This window comes from Abramis brama, assembly GCF_963993115.1.
Source record: "Abramis brama genome assembly, chromosome: 7".
NCBI lineage: Eukaryota > Metazoa > Chordata > Actinopteri > Cypriniformes > Leuciscidae > Abramis > Abramis brama.
The window spans coordinates 11,476,060-11,500,944 of record NC_139969.1 but is presented as its reverse complement, the minus strand read 5'-3'; the positions used below and the strand labels follow the sequence as shown (position 1 = coordinate 11,500,944).

General features: G+C 39.2%; 1 protein-coding gene across 2 annotated transcripts in view; it reads right to left on the bottom strand.

Moving 5' to 3' along the window:
- Positions 1-24,885, bottom strand: part of LOC311086507 (single-stranded DNA-binding protein 2) — a 71,128-nt gene that overhangs the window by 24,606 nt on the left and 21,637 nt on the right. For both annotated transcript variants that reach the window (XM_084119421.1, XM_084119422.1), the window contains exon 4: positions 24,483-24,567. In XM_084119421.1, the coding sequence (XP_083975547.1) occupies positions 24,483-24,567 (85 nt within the window). The remainder of the gene's footprint in view (positions 1-24,482; positions 24,568-24,885) is intronic.

The following is a 24,885-nucleotide window of genomic DNA, read 5'->3' as shown; positions in this document are numbered from 1 at the left end:
CATTAAAACCCTCAGGCCGTCAATCATCCGCCAGTAGGGAGAGCGTGTGCATGTGTATGTGTGTGTGTATGCATGTGAGAAGGGAGGGACCAAGCTTTTCAGCGCTCGTCTCGTTGCTCACTGATTACTGCCATCATCTCATCAACCCATTAAACAGCAGCTCATTTCGGTATACACACCTCTACACCAGCCACTAAATAACAGTACTCGTGTAAACATAAACATACACAACACACGCTCTCTCGGGTATTACGCTTCAGCACGGTACTCAATACCCGCTGCACAAGTAAACAAACACTCGAGCATGCTCGCATAAACACTTGGGGTTTACATCTCAACACCAGTTGCAAAACTAATATTCGACACCCAGTTCACAGAGCTTGAGAAAATAGACACACGTGGCTCATACTAAAAAGTACTGTGAGTGTACACAGTATGCCAAGAGTATCAGAATGAAATTGTGTGACTACCATATCCATATTCTACTCAACAAGGTTGAGTAGAAATATATATATATATATATATATATATATATATATATATATATATATGTATGAAGAGTTCAGATGCAAAAGCCTCTTAAGTGCCATCTGAAATTTTCTTCTAGAATGATAATTTTTATCAAACTTGTATATTTAAATTCAGTAATTTCACTGAAATGGCAATGAAAATTACCTATTAATTGTCATTTAAGTGAAATTACTGAACTTAAATATACGAGCTTGATAAAAATGATCATTCTAGAAGAAAATTTCAGATGGCACTTAGAGGCTTTTGCATCTGAACTCTTCATATATACAGTGAGGAAAATAAGTATTTGAACACCCTGCTATTTTGCAAGTTCTCCCACTTGGAAATCATGGAGGGGTCTGAAATTGTCATCATAGGTGCATGTCCACTGTGAGAGACATAATCTAAAAAAAAATATCCAGAAATCACAATGTATGATTTTTTAACTATTTATTTGTATGATACAGCTGCAAATAAGTATTTGAACACCTGTCTATCAGCTAGAATTCTGACCCTCAAAGACCTGTTAGTCTGCCTTTAAAATGTCCACCTCCACTCCATTTATTATGCTAAATTAGATGCACCTGTTTGAGGTCGTTAGCTGCATAAAGACACCTGTCCACCCCATACAATCAGTAAGAATCCAACTACTAACATGGCCAAGACCAAAGAGCTGTCCAAAGACACTAGAGACAAAATTGTACACCTCCACAAGGCTGGAAAGGGCTACGGGGAAATTGCCAAGCAGCTTGGTGAAAAAAGGTCCACTGTTGGAGCAATCATTAAAAATGGAAGAAGCTAAACATGACTGTCAATCTCCCTCGGACTGGGGCTCCATGCAAGATCTCACCTCGTGGGGTCTCAATAATCCTAAGAAAGGTGAGAAATCAGCCCAGAACTACACGGGAGGAGCTGGTCAATGACCTGAAAAGAGCTGGGACCACCGTTTCCAAGGTTACTGTTGGTAATACACTAAGACGTCATGGTTTGAAATCATGCATGGCACGGATAGGGCTGGGGCGGTTACCGTATTACCGCAATACCGCGGTCACATGATGCCTACCGCGGGTCTGAGCTCGTCACCGTCATCACCAAAAAAACAAACAAAAAAAAAGCATTGGCCTACACTGTGTGCACGTTGTGTCTAATTACATTGATTCTAATGACATGGATTGTGTCTAATGACATTGTGTCTTACATAAGTTTTGTTTAGAAAACCTTGAATCCATCAAAAGATGGAGCACATCCGACCTTTCGCGAGTTGGGGAGCGCAATGTTCCATGACACATAATAACATTCCATTCGTATTGACTATTAGGCCTATATGCGAGAGTACCTACAGACATCCCAAGTCTCCCAGAAGTTCCGGGAGTCTCCCGCATATTAATAGCGGCTCCATGATGCCCGCAAATTAGTTAAAATCTCCCGGAATCTAGAGCGAGCGAGCAAGAGTGTGCATGCGAGACAGAGACTGTGTTACAAACCGTGTAGCGCGCGCACGGCAGAGAGGGAGAGGGAGCGAGAGAGAGCATCCTGATTGGCCCGTTTCGGTAAGTCAACCAATCAGTTGTCAGTGTGGGTGGGCTTTTATCTCTTCTTCTCTGACTGCGCGCGCGCCTCCCCAAGTGGACGAGGCATTTTATGCTTGACGCGCTCGCCGTATACTATTCTTTGAAACGACAGTGGGCGACTCGTCCTAAACCATCAGGAATCAGCAGTGAGAAGAAGTAATAAGGTACACTCGTGAATGTTTATTTTAGAACAACACTTTAGTACACCAAACTACAAAAGAATCGTGTAAGCAGTAAACCTTGAGATTATTAGGCTACCCTGTGACATTAGAAACATAACCTACAACTTAATTAACGTTATCTTACATACAACATTTTCATTTAGTTTTGTGAACATTTCTATAAAACATGGCTATTTATTTGTATGTAAAGGGATTATGTCTACTATTGTAGGATTATTTTGTTTATTTAAGCAACTAATTTAGGGGGGGGGTTGTTATCGGGCCAAGTGGCGGGACCTGTGGCATCCCTGAATGCCTGGCTGCAGTAAATAGTCTCTTATTTGAGGAAAGACCTTCAAGCAGCTGTGCAAGTTATTAAAAATGATTCAGCAGGCAAAGTGGGAGGACGAGAATCAGACCCTTCAGCTCAGTCCAGCATCCTTAACCTTTGCATATCTCCTCCTCTCCAACTCTCTCCTGATGGCATTCTCTCTGGTGGCTTCCATATCCTTGCTTTCCTCTCATTCGCGTTTCTCTCCACCCTCTCGCTCTGTTCCCATCTCTCTTGTACTCTTCTGTGCAGCTGGAGTTGAGTCTATAAAGATTAGCTGGAAAGACCTGCATGCATAATCAAGCTGAGGACAGGACAGATGTGTCGTTAACCGAATGGGAGATGTGCATGTGTAAGAATCTGTGAAGGAAAGTGAAGTGAAAGTCGGTCGTGAGGTGAGGCTAGTCCACTGACTAAAGCAACTCCAAGCACAGAGGTACCAGAACCTCAACATCTGTCCTATGTATCTGAAGTTTATGGGCCTAAACCCAGTTTCTATAGGTTGTCTGTGCTAAAGAACAGCTTCCATCCTAAAATGTAGCCTGTTTAATGTTTGTTTTTAGCTAGAAGTCATATGTGTAGAGCTATGGCAAGAAGAAAAATATATAAGAATATAAGAGGATGGGTGAAATTAATGAGAGGCACTAAACTAAAACTAGCTTTTTTTACCAACAACAACTAGCCATCAAATTCCCATAGCTTTCGGGCGTCCTTTGAAATATCTTAAAGCTAAGAGAGACATCATTCTCATCCACTTTTACTTTCGTCAATACAAATACAATCCTCATCCTTTATTGGATGGAAGCACATGAATCCCATATACTGACAATCTTCTTCAAAACAGTTGCTAACATGTTACTTTAACCAAAGCTGAAGCCAAAGCACGTTCATCAGGGCATTATGTTCAGGCCTGGAAACGGTTTTAACGCAAACACACCAATGTCCCCGAGCATGTCCGTTCACATGAGCCTCACATGCCAGTGAGCACTGACCCACTCGCTATCACCTTCCACAGATAAGACACGGAGATAAACACCTGTATGGGAAAACACACAGCAGATTCCATCTCGGCAAACTTAACTCAGGCACTGTGAACTACTACTAATGAGGCTAACATGCTGAAGTACTCTAACAGAACAAGAGAGAGAGAGAGAGAGGTGAAAGCCAGGCCTTGTAGCCTTTCATTAGGCCGGTGACAGCCCCACAGGGAGAATACTATGTCACAGACCTCTGTGAAACAAAAGAAATGAGGGGACAGAAACGGCTGCCAAGACCACACTGCTAATTGGAGATAATTAATGCCATTAATTAGGCACTGAGAGGGAGGGAGGCAGTTATGCAGAAGAGAAACAGGAGAGGGACGTTGAACAGTACCGGGAGAGCACCGAGCACAGAGTTTCTGGTTTGCGCTCACAGTGTCCAATTCCTCTGTGACCCGGGTAAGAGGGGGTAGATGGCACCTCAGAGCGCACCTTTTGGCCCACGGAAAATCCGCGATGCAAAATAAGGCAGTGCACTTTTAAACTCGTAGTCGCGGGGAGAGTTACAGGCAATGGCCCAGCTAAAAGATACAAGGCAGGACTGAAAAAAGGTATATTATGTACAGTACACTGTTTGCTCCCTCAGTCCACATACATTCCAGTGAACACGAGTTTATGTAAGTGATAATCCTCCGTTTTGCGTCGAGTGGTTCTATGCCTCCACGTTGTGCATTAAAATCGTTTAATGCACACTGCACAACGTGGATTATCCTGCTGGTATTATCCCGCTGGTACCATGGTACTTATACCATGGTCATCTGCCAGCATTGACAACTTAAAGCTGTTATATATATTGACCGATATATTATATCTTACGGCTCGTTAGATCTAGCAATCTGCCCATTTTAAATCACATAGATAAAGTAGTGTGTAAGATTACATTTACTTGAATTAATTAACTATTACGGGGGGGGGGGGGGGGGGGGGGGAGGGAGAGAGAGAGAGAGAGAGAGAGAGAGAGAGAGGTGTGTGAATTACCTGCATCTGTGCAGTGTGTCTCTCTATTAACAACGAAGCTGTGAGTTTAATCACTTCAAGACCAGCAACGTTACCCCCTCTTTGCTGAGAAATATAATGTAGCGATTCAGTATTTATTGATAAAAGTCACAGGGCAGTGTTAAGTTTCTGTGCTCCTGAATATTTCTGTGTGTGCACAGCACGATCTTCGAGCCCTGTGTGACGTAAAGTATGTGTATGTGTGCTTCAATTAAAACAGCACATTAATATAGAACGGTAATTGAACTGACTTGGAAATTCCTGTGCATTAAATGGTTTTATAGCACACCTTTCCAGCCAATCAGAATTGAGTATTCAGACAGACCATGGTATAAACATTTAAAACATATAATGTGAATTCCACCAACTGGCACAGGTGTGACAAGGTGTTTTCATGTTTTTGAAAGAAGTCTTATGATTTGCTATATATAAAAAAATCATGAACCATTATTTAAAATAACTATTAATATATTTTATAAATAAGAGCCAAGCAGTGTATAAATTTACCATAGCGATTTTAAAAGTTCTGAAGCTTTGTTACAAAGTAGATAATAAAATGTAATTGAAATAATAAAAATGTTTTAATGGAAAACAAACTGTCCAAAATTTACATAAAAATAAGTTTTATCTTATTTATTGGATTTGTGTATTTTGTTGTGTAACAGATCTGCTCATGCAATTTAGGGTAATATTCAAGAGTGCTAAAAAAACTACTCAACTGCTCAAATCTTTACTTGACTAATTGAAAAACCTGAAAAAATATCTAATTAACTGAGAAATACTTGAAGGCTACATGTCACAGTTTTAACTGAATCTTTTAATATTTATATTAATATTTAACATATTTAACTTTCATAATGAAATAAATGAGTTTTCAAATCAAATCATTTAATTTTTACAGGCATTTGAATTGACTACTGAAATTTTAGTATGGTGACACCCTATGCCATTCTAAACCAAGGTATGACTGTATTACTGGCAGAGGGACAGAAAGAAAAAAATATGCTCATAAAACCGACACGTTGGGATGAGCCTGCTAAACTCAGTTGAGTCACCTAATTTCTAGCAACTCTCTAGCAAACCCTGCACATTAGCACACTCCTTCCTTACATACTGACCTGAGCCCAAACGTGCAACAAATCCTCCTCATGCTTTTGAAGTGAGCCGCTATTGTAAATGAATATGGGTGAACACTGTGGGCCTTTGGGATACGACGTCACTTCATACTGGAATGCTTGGGCTAAAATGCAGAACGACTTTAACTACGATAACAAATTACATTTCAGCGGAAAGATTGATTATATATGGGAGCAGGATTAAAACTCAGTCTTCTCACTCATTTGCTTCTTAATAAAAGGATTTTGGCTGTGGTAAAGTTACTAACTACACCATTTAATTATACAAAACTGTTTGTCACTACAAGAAACTTCTCAACTAAGCAGACAGGCAAAACAAGTTGTAGGAGAGATCAAGAAGACCTCTGATAGGTCAACGGGACCCTCTTTAATAGGTTCACGATCTAGCAAAGACAACAACCAAACAAAAATAAACTACTTTTTTGGCTCTCCATGAGATCTCAATCACCACTGATATAGTTGGGCGATATTAGCGGTCAACTGGTAGAGATTTTGCTACACTAGCAAGTCTTCCTTGAACTTTAAATGACCTCTCTATGACCAAAATAATTTGGACAAGCACGGTTTGAGTGACCGGTTTTGGTGTGGAACCTCCTGTGTGCTCCGAGCAAGCTCTCTAGTAATGTCCTCAGCAGGGCGCAAGCACACAGGTCAGATAAACAACCGGTCACAACATCTCTTAATCCAGAGTAAAGCCGGAGCTCGCCCCGTAAAGAGTGCAAGAGCTCAGAGGATGGGCTGACAGGGCAGCGGACACAAACATCTCAAGCCTTACTGATCATTCTGGTGGTCTATGAAACTGCCTGCATGTAATACAGTGCTAATAGCAACAGGGGGCGCTCTGTGCAGCAAATACACTTCCCTGTCTTATTTGAGATTTTAATTTCATGTTGTATGGTTTATGTGTAAATAAATTACTTGACATAATCCAATTACGTTGCTAAATAAAAAATTAATAATGAGTTCATCCAACAAGTTCTGTCATCATTTACTCATCCCCATGTCTTTCAAACCTGTTTGGCTTTCTTCTGTGGAACCCAAAAGAATATATTTTGAAAATATTTTTTTTATTTTTTTTATTTGTTCATACAGTTGTTTTGGACCCCATTGACTTTCACTGTATAGACAATTTATATATTGTGTTTCACAGAAGAAAAAAAGCCATACATGTTTGGAACAACATGAGGGTGAGTAAATTATGTCCAGTCTTCATTTTTGGGTGTGCAATCCCATCATTTCTTCAACAAAATACTAGCACTAATACTTTAAGAACAACCGCCTGGCATTTAAATCTTCTTTGGCCCTGATCAGATACAGCAGATAAAGAGCGTGGAGTCGAATAAAGTTGTCAGGGCTTCCTCTCCGCAGCTGGCAGACTGTGAACAGGCACTTGCATGTCATTGGGGCAACCTGCACCAGCATCTCCATGAATAAATAACAACACACCTCAAAATATCCCTGCAGGCCATGCCAAACACCACAGCACATACAGCTTTATCACTCCCTCAATGTCATGGAATTTCATCCCTCGCTCGCTTGCTCGCTCACTCTCCTCCGTTGTGTTGGTGCGTGCGAGACAGCGTTACGCAACGAGAGGCAAAAGTGTGTGTGTTGTAGGGTGTGTTAGGCATTAACTATACATTTAGAGTGATCTTTGTTTTCCTTTAGATGTTTAACCCCTCCCCTCCCATCAATGGTCCTTTTCCATCCAACTTCTGGATCTGATTTGGAAAAGCTCATGCATGCACACATGGAGAATGTTTAAAAGAACTTCCATGTCATTTGTAATCATGTCTACGCTGACATACTGCTGTTAGAGAGTGTGATTGCTAGATGCCCAAAGCTACAAATCATTTTAACAGCATATTTACAACACAACATACAAAAAAACATTTCCCATTTTGTGAAACATCTAAATGGCATTATAAAGGCATGTTCTTGAGAATCATCGTGGAAAACCAGTAGCCTCGAAGTATACCGGGGAACTTTGATCATTTAGTTACTGCTACAACACCACTGTTACAGTTATTTCACCTGTAAAATCATAATAAATTTGTATGAGATCTTTAGGATTCTTTTGTTGATTTTGATATTTTGTTAGTTGTTTTTAAATTTCAGAGCTGACTAATGGAGATCAGCCAAAATTGTTTCTTAGCGGTTATATAAGTGATCTCATCAGAAATTATTATTAATTGTTTTATACTTTTGACATATGCACATTATGATTATTTTACACAAAAACATCAAAACAGACCCCAAAAGTAGAAAATTGTTAATATAATAAAAAAAATAGATGTTATATGTTTTTATATTATGTTATATGTTGTTATGTTATGTTGCATGTTCAGACATATTTTCCACAAAAATCAGCACTGTTTTCAACATTGATAATAAGAAATGTTTCTTGAGCAGCAAATTAGAATAATAATAACATGTTTAAATTGTAATAATATATTTTTGATTAAATAAATGCATCCTTGGTAAGCACAGGAGACTTTTAAACAGTATTATTTTATATTACATTATATTATATTATATTATAAAAAATAAATAATAACCGATTAATAATCTATCTCTCTCAAGTTTAAGTTATAATAGTAACAAATACATTTGGCAGAAACAATGGTTACATAGGATATTTTTCAAAGCGTTGTGGAGACTTAAAAATAATAAAACACAATATAATACGAACAATGACAGTGCAAACCTCCAGGCAACAGACTGACCTAGAACCAGAGACTTTAAGACCCTGGGGAGAGTCGTACCCCCTAAAACGAGCTCACACACACACACACACACACACCTAAGAAAATTCCAAGCTCTCCCTCCCCCTTCCTCCTCTATGCTAATTCTGTGAGTGAACGCACAGGCCGCCGAGTCCCAAGAGAAGGAATAGTGTTGCTTGCTTCTACCCTTCCCTCTCATACTCCCTCTATGGTTTCTCCCTCCCCCCTTTTGAACACCCCCCCTTTTGCCAAGAGGGGATGGGTGTCAGCAGCTTGCAGAAGCTGTTGCCATGGAGACGGGTCCTGTCTGCTCTCCGTCCCCCAGGCATCCCAGATCAAGAAGGCAGAGGGGGGAAATAGAAGGATAAAAGAGTGAGAAAAATAGAAAGAGTGTGACTGAGAGGGAAAGAAGAAACAGTGCAACAGAGAAAACTATATTGGTATGGCCGATATTTGGCTAATTTGAGCTTATAGACTTTGTCTGAAACCAGTGTCCGCTTGGCCAATCAAGTGTTACCCCTGACTTGGTCAATGCATAATATATATGTATGTGTGTGTGTGTGTGTGTGTGTGTGTGTGTGTGTGTGTGAACAAAATAAGTATGTGATCAAATTGTGTTAATGCAATTATAACGCTAATAGTGTGTGTGTAAATAAAATAAGTTTGTGATCAAATTGTGATAATGCAATGATAACGCTGACAATTATCACACAAAAAAACTCAGTAGGATGATCATTATCACCCTTACAAGGTTTTTATTTTATAGGATAATGATCTGCTGACTGAACATTATCCTGCTTATATCACACCTACTTATCAACTAAATAAATAAATAAAGGACATGATTAAATATTAATATTGAGCTTTTATTGTCTAAGAATAAAAAGACTGTAGAGTGATACAAGAGACTAGCACAGCAATTTAGTAAATCGGCTGGTCAATTAGCGTCAACCATTAGTGATAAAATCCTACTTTGCTATGGATGACGGATGAGAAATGAGACAGCAAAACATGTTAGTGACGGAAGAGTGTCATCGTAAAAGTATCATCGGTTCTCCAATCCAGCCAGATCACATATCAAATGCTGTCATGCTGTCAAATGGCACTGTTTAATTGGCTTGCACCCCCATTATGCCTGTAAACTTGCTCCAGAAGTTTAACGCGTCTGTTTCCAGTAGCTAACAGAAGTCAGTCGCGAGAACAAAAGGGGGTTTCCTGCTCTGGCTTAAGGGGGCGATATGTCATAACATGACATGAGAGATGTCACTTTAAACTCTGAAACACACGGAATGAGAACAGAGGAGGAGGAGGAGGAGGAGGAGGAGGAGGAGGCGGTCTGGCCTGAGGTAAAATAACAGATGTCTTTGTCCGCTGACTCCAGACTATCATTTAGACTTCCATTACATAAACTGTGATACCTCAAACAGTCATTTGCGCCCCTCAGGTGTTCAGTGCTGAGGTAAAGCAGCTCTGCGAAGTCACTCCATTTGCCTTTCGCAAGTCTGAAGCAATAAATCCAGTGCGAATATGAAGTGAGCGCATTAATGGCTGATAATGCAGGGGCTGGGAGGTCTTGTGCGAGATAACGAATGCCTTTTGCCTGTGTATGGCCAGCTCATCTGTTCCGTAATTTAACCAATCAGAGCCACTGCTCCTCAGTCACCTTCTCTGTCACCATCAGAGGAGAAAGAGGGAGAGCGGGAGAGAGAGCGGGAGAGAGAGCGGGAGAGAGAGAGAGAGAGAGAGAGAGAGAGAGAGAGAGAGAGAGAGAGAGAGATGGAAGGGGGGACAGGAAAAGGGAGAGAAAATTCCCTCTGTGCCTTAGCCAGATTAAACTGGCTTTGTAATCCGCTTGGTTTTCACCCCCTCGTCCTCAGATCCGTGTGTGCGCGCGCGGAAAAGATAGGGAAAAAAACACTGCATAAGTCGAAGTGGGAGAGGGGGAGTGAGATTTCCGTTATAAACAAACCGCACGTGTTCCAGACACTCCAACATAAATATAAATGAGGAAAAAGATAAAAAAGGAGGCTAGAGAGATCGTGTGTGTGTGTGGGGGGGGGGGAGGGGGGGTTGGGATAGGGAGCACGGGAAGCATTGGGAAAAAAAATAGTGTGAGTGTGTGGGCTCCTATCGTAACAGGAACGAGGCGGGATAACGCTGTTTGCACACACACTCTCTTTCTGTCAGTCTGATGGTGTTGATGACAGCAGGACTGAACGGAAGATGCCAGGAGGTGACTGCTTCACACTGCTGCCAGATAAAGAGAGAAGAACGCGTCACATCACACAGCTAGTGGGTGGAAGCATTCGAAGTGTATACGATCAGCCCACACTCGCTGGTGGGGAAGACCAAACATGCAAACGTATGAAAGCGACGTATGTCACGACTGGCCAAGGATGGATTTTTTGAATTTGCTCTTCGTTACTGCATCGCTGCTTTGGAGAAGACACGAATTAAGCATAAAATAATCAGATACTACCTCCAGTACATCTGTGCTTCATGTGGGTCTCTTTTCAGTCAACGATTAGTGTTAGTTATAGTTTGTTAAAGTCCCCATAAACACTATCTTTGATCACCAAAATGACATATTAAAAAAAAAATTCTTCATGCCTGAAATAGCTTGAATGCAATCCACCCTTCATTTATTATACACGGAAACCATGAATATGCTAATTAGCCCCGCCTCCACTCACTCACACCAGCTCAGAGACCCACTCAGGCTACGTTTACACGTGGATGGCTATTTTCATAAACGGACATTTCTCCCCTCTTCGTTTTCAAAAATAACATCGTGCACACAAACCTGTGTATATGCTGTCAAGAGCATGCCAAACCTGTAGGTGGCAGTGTAACGAGAAGCTCAAGCCCACCTTAGCCAATCAGAATCCCGAAAATGGTCACATTCCGTGACGTCGCTGCCTAAAACTCCGTTTTTCTCTGTTTACATGCAAACGTGCAAACGAAGATTTTCAAAATCTCCACTCTGGCCGGAGTTTTTAGAAAGAATCGGTTTCATTGGCGAATCCTCCGTTTGCGTGTAAACGAAGGGTGCAAACGAAGGGAAATGTCTCCGTTTTTCAAAATAACCATGTACGTGTAAACGGGGCCTCAGTCAACTTTACTGTAGTAAATGCTGCGCAATGGTATCGCTCTTTACCACATCTGACACATAACTAACTAAACGTTAGTTGACTTGAAGAGGTTTGGTCACCCAACATTTTATTAGTCTGTTAGTCGCAGAAAAAAAAACCCTCCACAGGAAGTTGCGAAATCACGCAGTCTGTGATGGACAGATCGTTAACAGCAGGAAATCCAAACATTCGCCTATCATTCATCAACCTCAAATATGGCTAATCACTTGAAACAAGTCCGCTCGCTCTAATGTTCATCTAGATAAATATCCGCTATTATTAGACGTATAAGTCTTTATGTGGAGAGCACGCTTACTGCATGACATACTGGCGCCGGCGCCATCACTTGCATTTAATTTAAAATACTCCATCAAATATCTACTATCAAATAAACAAATTCAAATGGAAAAAAAATATTCTCAGATTATGTAATCTATAATCGGGCATATAGGTAGCTAGGCAGGTCCAGTAGCTACTGCGGAGAGGACGAGTAAGTATCATGACTTAATCTCTGCAGCCAAAAACAGAAAACATTATCAATAAATTATTAAAATGTTTAGACAATCTTCTTATGTTTTTTCACGACACACTCATAATCATTACATTTGCCGGTGTGCTGTGGCAAACTTTATGCGTGCGTTTGAGCACTGATTAGGCTATGTAATATATAGGCAATTAAATGCTTGTTATTAAGATTTATGGCTTATTAATATAAACGCGCGATTAGTCGGCTAATCGCTTAAATAAACAACTACTAGTCGACTAGAAAAATCTTTAGTCGAGGGCAGCCCTACATAGCAAAACATACAGAAACTGAGACCTCACAATATTTCAATAAGAAATTGGCCTCCTGAACTTAAAACTGAAGAAACGGTTTACATTTTTTATGAATGAAACTAACTGAGAGCACAGTGCAAGCGTGTTTGTGTCAGGTTAAGTGCCTGTTCATCATGTTAGTGGTGACACTGTGGTGTTCCTGTGACCTCTCTGACACACACCTGAAGCCTTGAGTAATTAACAATACGAAGACGAAAAATGGTTTTATTGGTCTTCTTTAAGTGACTATTCAACTCCACTGATCAGGGTTACAACCACAGTAGTCATGCAAGGCAGAGACTATTATAATAGTAAAACAGATGCTGAACTGGACAGGTGTTTTTTTTTTGTTGTTTTTTTATTAGTAAGTTAGTTGACCAACATGACCCATCTCTTGTGTCACTATGCTAACAAGCATAGAAAATGTAATAAAACTGTTACCACTGTAACCATGTCATAATGTGACCTGTGAGTGCGAGGAAAAGAATTCCAGACAACAATGCCCTCGGATGACAGAGGACAGCTAAGAGCCGAGGACGGTGTAGAGCACTAAAAACAGCAGTATTTTTCACATTAATGTTGCCATGGACACCATGTCAAACGTGTGCATGCTGTATGTGCGGACATGGTTAGTTTGAGCCTGTCTTGATGTGCTAGATCTGTTTATACCAACACAAGAAAAGGCCACATTAAAAACAACTCCAGAGGTCGCACAATGACTAAGAACACATCTAAAAAAGCAGATTCCTTCCTATCCGTCTTCACAGCGAAGACCACCCTCATTAATTCAGGGAGGTGAAGCTCACAGATATCAGTAAGCAGAACAGAAATGCATTCCTCCATAAATGTAATGACTTCAACAAAAAAAAAAAAAAAAAAAAAATGGAAATAAATCTGGTTTTCTGAATAAAATGTTAATCTTGCAGCTTTTACAAAAGAAAATCCTTGGTCTAGTCATTACTGCATTATTCTCAGCCAAGTCTCAATGCTGATGAAGTCATGAGGAACTAGACCAACTGTCTTAAATATCCTGGACCGATTTAAAGGAGTCATGGATATGAGAAATCAAATTTGTCTTGATCTTTTGACATATAAGAGGTCTTTGTATCATTAAAATATCCTCCTCATTATAAACAAAGCATTTAAACAACCTCCAAAAACAGCTCATTTGGAAATTGTGGGATTTGTGACTGGTCACATGCATTTGTATATGACTTCCTCCAGAGCAAGACATCGATGAATCGTTATACATCATCGCACCATAGGCCCCACCCACTGGCACTCTGTCGCTTAACGGCTGACATATGCCTACACTGGATCCAAGCATCGCGTCAAAAGCAAATAGAGCCCATTATAATCACTGTTATCTACACTTCAGGTTGAGTCTGTCGTCAACAGGACAGTTGGATGAGTGAAGAACGTTTGCTTTGACGCGTCCAGTTTAAACAGCTCATTTGCGTCTCTGTTCAGACTTCAGAAGGATCCCAGCATCAGGAACAAGTGGATGTTTTTTTTTTTTTAATGGCGTCCTGGATCGCATTGAAGGATTATATGTTTTTTCGGATCAATTTGTTTTAACGAGACACAATGGAGAGTTCACAAAAAATCTTTTGTTGAAAGATGAAGCAGCCAACTGTACTGGATTTGACAGCAGCTGCATCACAAAACATAAGTTAATTCATAATGCTTTGTCTTTAAATGACTGTTTTAATGGTGTTTTCAAAACACTTATTCATGTGCAATAGCGAGTGGCATTGATATTGTTTCCTACGCAATGACGTTAACCAATCATAACAGTGGCTGTTTACTGACAAGCCTTAAAAACGGGTCATTTCAGACATTTTTCTGCATAAATATTTTTTTTTGTGCAATTTTTTTTATTAACATTATAAGTGAACATCAAGGGACATATTAAAATAATAATTTAAAAAATCCATGTCATGTCCCTTCAAAGGCTCTTTATGGTCTTTTTGTAAAAGAATATGAAAATATAAGGAAACCAAAAAAAGAAAAGGAAAGAAAAAAAAAGAAATAAAGGAGAAAGAAAATACAGGAAAATGGGTGAAAAAGAAAACAAGAAAAGAAAAAGAAACAAGGGAAGAATAAAAATGGAGGGGAAAAAAGAAAAGAAAAGAAAAGAAAAGCTGGTTCTACTGAACTCTGAAAAGCTCAAAGCCATTAACGCACTACTGATCATCTCCAAAATAATAAGCGAGCATAAACAGGCAGTGACATGTGCCCTTACTGGTTGTTTCATACAGAAGTGATAGATTTGTGACACATTCAGTCAGAGAGTGTGTGTCGGGCCACTGATCTGATTACTGTAACTTTCTACGGCCTTTATTAACACGACTCGAGCTGAAATTACAACCAAACACTTCATTTGTGCTAATGCAAAATCTATAAGAATTTAGACATGTGCTTTAACTAATTAGTGGGTCAACACCATGAATGTGTGCAACAGTCACACAACTAAGCTTCCTGGAACGTGTGGAAGCAGAGCTGCTCGGAGCATCACATGCATCTAATTGTCCACGGCGTACTGTTCTACATTACAGAGGATTCATTTTATCGATTTAAAATTGGCAGAGAGCTCCAGTGGACAAGACTCAATCGCAATCAACATAAAAGTGGGAGCTGATTAAACCAAGCTGTTAAATTAAAATATATAAAGTAAATATTTATAATAATAGATTTTGTAAATTAACATAAGTAAATATTGCGATACAAAAAACAAACAAACATAATAATTCCCAAAAAACACCAAACCTAAAATCACTGCATGTCACAGTCACACAGTCATTTACTCACATAATTGATGTTTAGTACTATACACCGATAGTTTAAAAGTTTGGGGTCAGTACTATTTTTTTTAAAGAAATTCATACCTTTATACAGTAACGATTGATCAAAAGTGACATTTACAATGTTACAAATGATTTCCATTTCATATAAATGCTGCTCTTTTGAACTCTCTAATCATCAAAGAATACTGAAGGAAAAATTTATTACAGTTTCCACAAAAATATTAAACAGCCCAACTGTTTTCAATATCGACAACAAGAAATGTTTCTTGAGCAGCAAATCATCATATTAGAATGATTTCTGAAGGATCGTGTGACTGAACACTGGACAGCTTTGCCGTCACAGGAATAAATGACATTTTAAAATAGAATAAAATAGTTACAATTATTGTAAAATGTAATAATATTACACAATATTACTGTTTTACTGTATTTTTTATTTTAAAAAAAAAGCAACATTGTTGAGCACAAGACTTTTTTCAAAAACAATAAAATTCTTACAGACCCTTTCAACTTTTGAAAGATGGTCTATCTATACTGTTATGTGGGGTGGGATTTTGGACCAATCAGATTGCGCAGGGGGTGGGGCTACCCAGTGCAATATCATAAAGATAGAAACCAAGCGATTGGCAAAAATGTCCAGTTGCTTATTCTGGCTCTGGTTAGGATATTAACTCAGAAGAGATTTTTATCGTGTTGTGCCTGGTTTCACAATGCAGGCTGTGGTGTTCTTACGGCAAGAAACCCCAGAAAAAAGAAATGGAAAAATTATTTGAAATCTGTGTTTTTCCTTCATGCTTTCCTTCACTTTCTCGGTTCTCCTTTATTTCTTTTTTCTGTTTCACACTCTCTTCACTTTTCTCACGCTGCAAAAAGGACAGTAGGTCAAGGAAAGAGCGAGCGATGAGCTGGGGTTTCAGTGTGGTATAGAATGTAAATGAGGTGTGTAGCGAGACTTACTGCGGGGCCTCCGCCTGAGGTCTAACCGTACCACAGCTGTGACAAACCACCGCCACGCTTCAGGCCTATTTCAACCCAGTATCGACGAATGCTGCAGGAGTATTATTCTAAATTAAGCCGAGTGTGTTTTGAAATATTTCGAATGTAATGGCCCTTTTAACGTCTACATTTTTGATTGATAAATGAGAAATTTAAGTCACGAAGAGGGAAGGCAGCTCCACAGGCTTATTAAAAACATTAAATCATTGTCTGCCTGCTAAATTGGTCTGGGCAGGTACTGATAAAGCTCTTTTTTCTTCTGCGGTACTCTTTACACAAAAATCAACACTGCAAAGTTCAAATGTTGGTTCAGAGCGAGACTGAAGGCTTTGACCAGAGGGACTGCATGCTTTTGCTCTTTTTCACACACACTGGTAAAGGTGCAAGAGTATTCATCAGGGAGCCATGAGATGCTGCTGGAATGACAACGGTAATCGGAGAGCATTGCCGTCACCGGCTGCAAATATATGCAAAACCCTATATATATGATATACCCTACACAACTGCAGATACAAAAAAAATCCACCCTCTACAGCAGATGTCTCAGAATCATTATCATCATTTTGCAGCAAAACTGCCACCTCACACCATGTGCAAGATTTCAGCATCCTCACTGCGAAGACGGAAATTCAAGACATTTGGACTCGATTCGCACTTAAAGGTGACATATGCCCCTTTTCACAAGATGTAATATAAATCTTTGGTGTCCCCAGAATGTGTCTGTGAATTTTCAGCTCAAAATACCCCCCAGATCATTTATTATAGCTAGTCAAAGTTGCCCCTTTTTGGGTGTGAGCAAAAACGCACCCTTTTTGTGTGTCCCTTTAAATGCAAATGAGCTGCTCCGTTCAGAAGATGGCCGATGCTTTAGACGAGCTTAGGATACAATAACAAAACACGCAAATAATGTCACTCATCCAAAATCTCATCCAAAGAGGTTGCAACTTTTAGACGCATCTGGACGCTTCTGAATGGTTAGTGGATACATTTACATGTATGTAGTTGTTGTGGAGTTACATTGATTCATCTCATCGACTTGCATGTACCGTCGTGTTTAACTTTTACACAAGTTGACAGTTCGCTGAGGTCTTTATAAGACAGCTGTGACATTTTTTTGGTCAAATTGTGTTCTGTGCTTGTCCGTGCAGCCAACGACAGAACAGTTTGCATGCTTTGCTCGAACTTTTGCCATTGCGTTAGAACTGGGTACACTGTTGTCGCTTGCGAAAACCAAATGGCGGCGCCGTCGTGGGTGGAAACATGCAGATTAAGGGGCGGTAATATTATAATAAGATCCCCTTCCTACGTCAGAAGGGGATCGAAATCTGATCGGCCTATTTTTTGACATGCTTGCAGAGAGAGGCTTACCAAAACAAAGTTACTGGGTTGTCACTTTTCATGTTCTCTGGGTTGGTAGATGCACTGGGGACCCGATTATAGGACTTATAAACAGTATAAGTAAGATTTTCATGATATGTCCCCTTTAAGTCGTAAAAAGATTATTTAATAGTAATAATTTAGAAATTTTATAAATATCTTTGTTGTCATCGTGGAGTTCAATGATTAAAATAACAGCATTATACTGGCCATTGGTCATTCTGATAACTTCATCAGCAATTGACAAATATCATGTGACCACTAAACTGAACCCTGGTGTTTTGATTGCAATCGTGTGGCTGGATTCAAGAAAACAACAGAAACAACAGCCATTGCAGCTGAGTTTCTCATTCTCAATCATTATCATTTCCTCTCACCGTGTGTCCCATTAATTAGTGCCTCGTTGAGCGCTAACGAACGCAACTTGTGTCAACAGCTATAATGTAACAGCGTAACTGGAAAGCGAGTAATCTGTTGTGTTGATACTCCCGTTTGTTACCATTAGCTGAGGCGGTGCAGTGGTTCTCAGATAAAAGGGGGCACGTAAAAAATGCGTTTGCCGTCTGAATAAGCATCGAGTGCGTTGTACACAGATGTAGAGCGTTTGCACCCCTGGAGAAAAACAGGCCGTGTGTCCAAACACACAAACACACGGCATATGCAAACATGCCTGAGTGTGTACATGTAAAGGCGCTCATACCCACACAAACACACAAAGGAAAGAAAAGCGATCCAAGGAAGCCTCTTTTGGTTCAGGGATGGGTTTGGATGCCCAGCTGGTACTTGAGTCTGGTGTACTTGCGCCACCCCTCACAAGCTGCTACCAGCCAACGCGCTACAACAGCACCAGACGCACGCCGTGCCAAGAGTGCCCTGCCAGCACTGCCTGCCAACCCTACCAAAGAGAGAGAACATTTGTGTGAAGACCGAGAGAGGCTAACAGGGAAGAGTGTAGACGAGCAATGGGTTTCAGGCTGACTAAGGAAGAATAGAAGAAGTGTAGTGTGGCAGATCTGGGCTAGTAAACGAAAGGTTGCAGGTTTGAACCCTCATCAGAGGTCCCATGTACTTTTAAAAGTTGAACGAAGAATGTTTAAACAGATTTAGGCTTTTAAAGTAGGGATGCACTGAAATAAAACCGAAAATTCTGCCCTTGGCCGACTGTCTCATTTTCAGTTAGCTTTTTTGGTATAATTGGATTAATATTAGAATATTTAATGAAATTCAATCATTTTAATGAAACTGAATTTAAAAAATGCAAGCCAAAAAAAAAAAAATAACCACACTTTTATTGAAAGTACCGCACTAAAATTGGACAGAAAATCTAATAATATTTTATATCAATATATTATTCAGTTAATCAGTTCTATGCAACAGAATCCAGCCATTTTTGGCCGATAATTGTCTCTGCATATCAAGCTGAGATAGGATTGAAACGTCAAAAAAAATAGGACACTTCACCTTTAAGTCTCAACCATCAGATTGCGATCAACACAGTGAGGCAGAACTTGTAAACTGTGTGAGGGTCATTCTCAGCATTGTTTGGACATGAGTCATGACACACACAGCATTAATAAGCCGATGCAGCACCGGTCATAAGTGTGCGTGGTGAAGAAATCTGTGCTGTCTCGTCCAATCAGAACTGGCCTGTAGACCATGTGCACAAAGAATCAGAGTTTCCTGACATGTCCTGAGGCGTCAAGCGATATCATCTCTTCCATGTTAATTAGAGGTTTTATCCCTGCTGGAACGGTGGCAAAAAACAGGTCATTTGTGAGCCACATAGCTCCTCCCATAGTCAACGCTGATTGGTCCAAAATCCAGCTCCATATAGCTCTGTAATTAAACCTTAAATGTTAAACAGAAAATAGCAAGTTGGCAAGAAAAGCAAGAGCTGAAGACATTTTGAGTTGTGACTAGTTAGGACAAGGAAGGATTCCTTCTTTTTTGTCCCATACCATTCCAAATACCCTTCCTTGATCCGTTCAACTCTAGTCCTCCTCCAGTGAGTCTGGATCAAATATTAACTATAACTGGGCATGCTCAGTGCAGCCCTGTGCGCCTCACTGGATAGCAATCATAAACAACCAGTGGCTTTTAGTTTTAACTCACGGCAGAGCGCCAACACGTTCGAGCCAACAATAAAAAACCCTGTGTTGTTAAGAAACTTTTCATGTTTGCGGACAAAATTCTCCTATAATGAAGAAAGCTGTTTTGAATGCAATATCCTTATAATATTAAAAGACAGGTGAGAGTGTGTGAGAGAAAATAATTTAGAGTACATGTATATGTGTACTTCTCAATATAGATTCTTTAACTAGGGATTCTCTTAACAAATAGGCTCACTTCTCCTTTGTTTCCCACTGTGTATATGTGCATGTGTGTGCGTGTTATCATTATTCCTGTGTGTCGTCATACTGCCCGCACTGCCTCTCCTTCCCCCAAGCCAGCTAGCGAACAGCATCATGGGGGAAACAGCAAGATTACCCAATCAATCTTCCCCAGAGAGAGAGGGAATGAGGGGGATGGGAAGGAGAGAAAGGCAGACACGCATATACGCACACAACGTCTATATACAGTACGCAATTTCCATATTTTACTACACTAATCTTCCTGATGATATCATACCAGCCGGCAACCATCAGAATGATTAATTGGAGACCTAATACTCCAGACACAGGGGATACTTGGAAAAATCTCTCGAGGAGAAAGACTGTGATTGCACTCTGGATATGTTGCAGGCAGGACTCGAACCTCAACATGTCTAAATAGGGCTTTTTCAGACTATAAAGATAAGACAACAGGCAGTGTTTCCTTGACTGTCCAAACCACGTAAATATGAGTCACGTTATTGGCTGTCCGTTGATAAGTATCTAGCCGTAACATTCTAACATTGGACAATTTTGGCACCAGAACATGGGGTTAACCCCACAAATGTGGTGCTAACCCTTCTCCGGAGCGGGTTTCATAATCCTGGGTAAAAAACAGTGCTAACCCTGCTTCTAAATTACAAGTGTAAAACGTTCCATTACCCAAGGTTAAAAGCGGGGTTAAGAACGACAATAACCCATGGTTAAGCAAAGTGTGAAAAGCCCTTATGTCTGATTCCAGATGTTGTCCACAAGCTCAGTTAACTAGAAGCGTTAACCTGAGGAATAAATAGGGGAAACTGAAAAATATGGGCAACAGGTTGTAAACCAAGAATTATAAAATGGAAAAGAGATGCGTACAGTATTAGAAATATAGAGAGAAACTAACTGTATATGAAGCAGAAACAGATTTTTAAAAGATTTTAGTCTTAAATGACAAAACAGACACACAAAACTTTTTTCACCAAGTCTTATTTCTCTGGAAAACAGAGGTAAATTTGTCCGAAGTTTGTTAATTAACCCAACTGAAATTCAAGACATGGATGGTCATGTGATTTCAGGACAACCCACCTTATGTAGAATGGAAAAATTCTATAAAATGCAGTATTTAACTGAAATCTATTTTAATCTTATGTGTGTACATGATTTTTGACATTTGTCTAAAGTCATTTTTTTCTCTTTATTATTTTTTTTTTTTTGAAAAAATGATCTTTTTTTAAACAAGCAAATTAAAAATGTATTTACATTTTTTTACTATTTTATTCTATTCCTTGTAAAACTTTGAAAAATGGTGGATTCTGATTAAAAAAAAAACACATCTTAAGCAGGACTAACAGAAGGTGTATTTGGATCGTCAAGCAGATCTGAGGTGTAAGCATGTTCTGAGTTAGAATGCGTTAATCAATGCTCATTATGAAGCTTTACGACTCAAGCCCGGCAGAAAGTGAAGAGCACACAGACGACTCTGGTATTCAGAGGTGTCGCGTCCCAAAATTCCATCCCCATTGCCAAGACACCAATCCCACAAGATCCCTGGATTAGCCCTCAACCATTCCCAGGATTAGAGGATTAGACCGTTATATTCCATTATCTTGTACCTAAAGGATTCCTGACTGTTTGGATTTTAGCGCAGCAGAAGCAGCCAGGAAGGTGTGGGCAATGCAGATCTGAAGACCCAAACAGGTACATACACACACACACACACAGCACACACACACACACACACACACAGCACAGGCCTATGCAGAGTTGTGACCCAACAAGGGAGCAAAGGGATCAGAATAAGAACATGATAAATCACTGAACTCAAGGACACCCTAGTAGCAGCAAAGACCTTGCCAAGACAGGCACACATGATACTGCAGCTCTACAACACACATGGGCTCATTTACACACACACCCTTACAAAAGACTGTTTGCAGTGGAACACAAAAAAAATCTACACATACATTGATTGTTCATGAAACAACAGTTTATAGTGACCTTAAGCTCCAAAAAGGACAAATAAGCATTGTAAACACCATATAATAGACCTTATGACTCGTGAGCTATATTCCAAGTGTTCTGAAGTGTTATGATAACTTCTATATGATGAATGATAACTGTGATAAAGTCACTGAAATTTAAGCTTTCAAATCAAAAAAGGGGCCAATGGCATAGGTTTGATGTCATGATTTTTAGCTACAGAGCTGCAGCAGAAATAAAGATAATCTGTGAATAATGACAAATTCAGGTCTGTTGATCATATAAAGCTATTATATATCACTTCAGAAGAATTGGCATATTGTGCAGTACTATATATATATATATATATATATATATATATATATATATATATATATATATATATATATATATATATATAAATAAAATAAACAAAACAAAAAATAAATTTACCCATACATTTAATTACCATTTTACCATTATTTTGTTTTGTTTTGACAGCTGATGGTTACTTTTGTTATATTAAAAGGATATATGCAAAAATTATTGTAAAACACTTTTTTGTGTTCCACGGCAGTTCACTAAAACTATTGAAATAATTTTAACTAATTGAAATAAAGCGGAAATAAATAAAAAAAATATTAGATGAAAAACAAACAGAAATTAGAAATTTTACCTTGGGAACTAACTGAAGTACTAAAATGAATAAAAATAGAAATATTACATTTATAAAAAATTACAAAAGCACATAACAAAATACAAAAAACAAATTAATTAAAATTAAAATTAAAACAAAAAATATATACTATAAAAATACTATAAAGTATGAATAATACTAAAATAACACTGTTCCACTGAATACATAACAGCATACAGGGTTAAAATGAATACAGTTATATTTTTTGGGTGAACTATTCCTTTAAGCAGATGAAGGGAATGTTTGAAAATGCAGAATGGAAAAAAATCCCCACGTTCTAATCAGAAAAAAATTCTTTCGGTTCAGAAAAAAAAGGAATATTTGCACAACTAATGAAAAGGATGTCCATATTTAATCATGTTTAACAAAGTCATTTAAACAAGTAATACATTTAAGATCAATGAGCGACGACATGCATGAGGCGTTTGCGATTAGCTATTAGTAAAATACTGCAAATCACATCCCAGAGGGCGGATACATTTTAGTCAAATATTTGCTTTGGTTTTTTATACAAGCCAGTGCAATGTTGGTCGGTGGAATGAAATTGGATCCGTTTCCTTCCAGATGTTGACAGAACTCTTGACACTGTCCAGACTCCTTCTGAGCTGTCGTCTCCATGAACGCCACCAGTCAAGTTCAGCAGAAAGACTAGAGGTCAGGCTCTCTGAACTAACCCTGATACCATTATCCACTAAATCACATTCCCTTTTTATCTCTCTCGTTCTGTCTTAGCTTATGTAAATGATGTTTCTGAAGCTACTTCACCAGATGTTAGAACATAGGTCTTGTAAAACTGACTTCTGTAAGCAAAAACAACACTAGAAAATTTGGTATATTTAAAACTAACTGTATCATATTAGTGACAAGATTATGAATAAGCCAATATTTGTAAATTTTTAGACTATTAGCTTTAGCCAACAACCTGATTGACAGAAATTACAGTTCAAAGCTCCGACAGCTTTTTCAATGGACAATATATAATTTCAAAAAATATATATATTCAGTGAATTTTTAAAAAACATTGTGTAACAAATATTCGTTTGTATCATTAAACTGTATTCATGTACTATCCATTTAATATAGGCCATAAGCTGCATTTAACCCAATAAATTCCTTTAATTTAGTTTGTTTGAGACTCTTTTTGTAAGACTAGGACAATAACTGCATTGCAACACAGACTCAGCAAACCTTATATGACCTTAATTTTCACAAACATATGCATTAACCAAACATTTACAGTCAACCTGTTCTGAGCCGTCCATCTATCTTTCTCGCTCTGACTCGCACCCGCGGGCATCCCGGCAACAACAACTGGCATTTCATTATGCCTTTCACTGTTACTGAAATATTACATCTGTGAATGCAGAGCATTCAGTATGTTAATCAGATTACATGTCTGTCTGTGCAAATTAAAGAAGCCGCACAATTCTGTGTTCCCAGGGATGCTGTACGGCTGCTTTATGAAGGCCACTGCCGGAAAAATAAACGGAAATAAACATCCCATACTTGTCTTCCTATAACACAATTACATAACGCGAGCATTTTTAAAAAGGACAACCAGGGAGAAACATGATCTGGATCAAAAAACTCATGTACACACATAACGCATCTAACACACACTTACTCACGCGAAAACCCTCTATTCAGCTCACTTAACCTTTATGTGCTTATGGAGCGCTTGCATCATGTGACGCTTTGGTAAGCAAATCTGCCATGTGTCATTCACTAAACACCATCACATCAATAAACATGAACAACAGATTGAGGCTAAGACCCAACCCCAACGCACATTGCCATTGGACGAGAGGTTGAGGCTCGGCTCTGCCCGCGCCACCTAGAAGACTAAAAGACTGTCAAGTTTGTCTGTCACTCACATAGTCGTGGAAGGCCTTGGCCTCGCTGGAGTGCTCACAGGTCTCACGGCGGTCTGGAGCGGCACAGTACAAATCCCAGAATACACTGCAACAAGAAACAGGAGAGATTGAGACCGTTAAATACAACATATATGAACACATAAGCATCATACCACATACAAAACTTGTAAGCAGCCAATACATTTCTTTGACTTCATTTGAGCTTTATTAATGATTAAGAAAGCCAGCATGGTTAAAAAAAAAAAGAAAAAAAAAGTCCAGTCAAACTTGAGCTGCATTCGTGAGATTTGAACACTCTTTTACCGTTCCCACCCGCTTGGCAAAAACAGCAGGTAACAAATCAATTAAGCCAGGGATTTCCTCAATTAAGAGCCTTTGGGTCCTGCAGGGCTGTTTGGAGGCT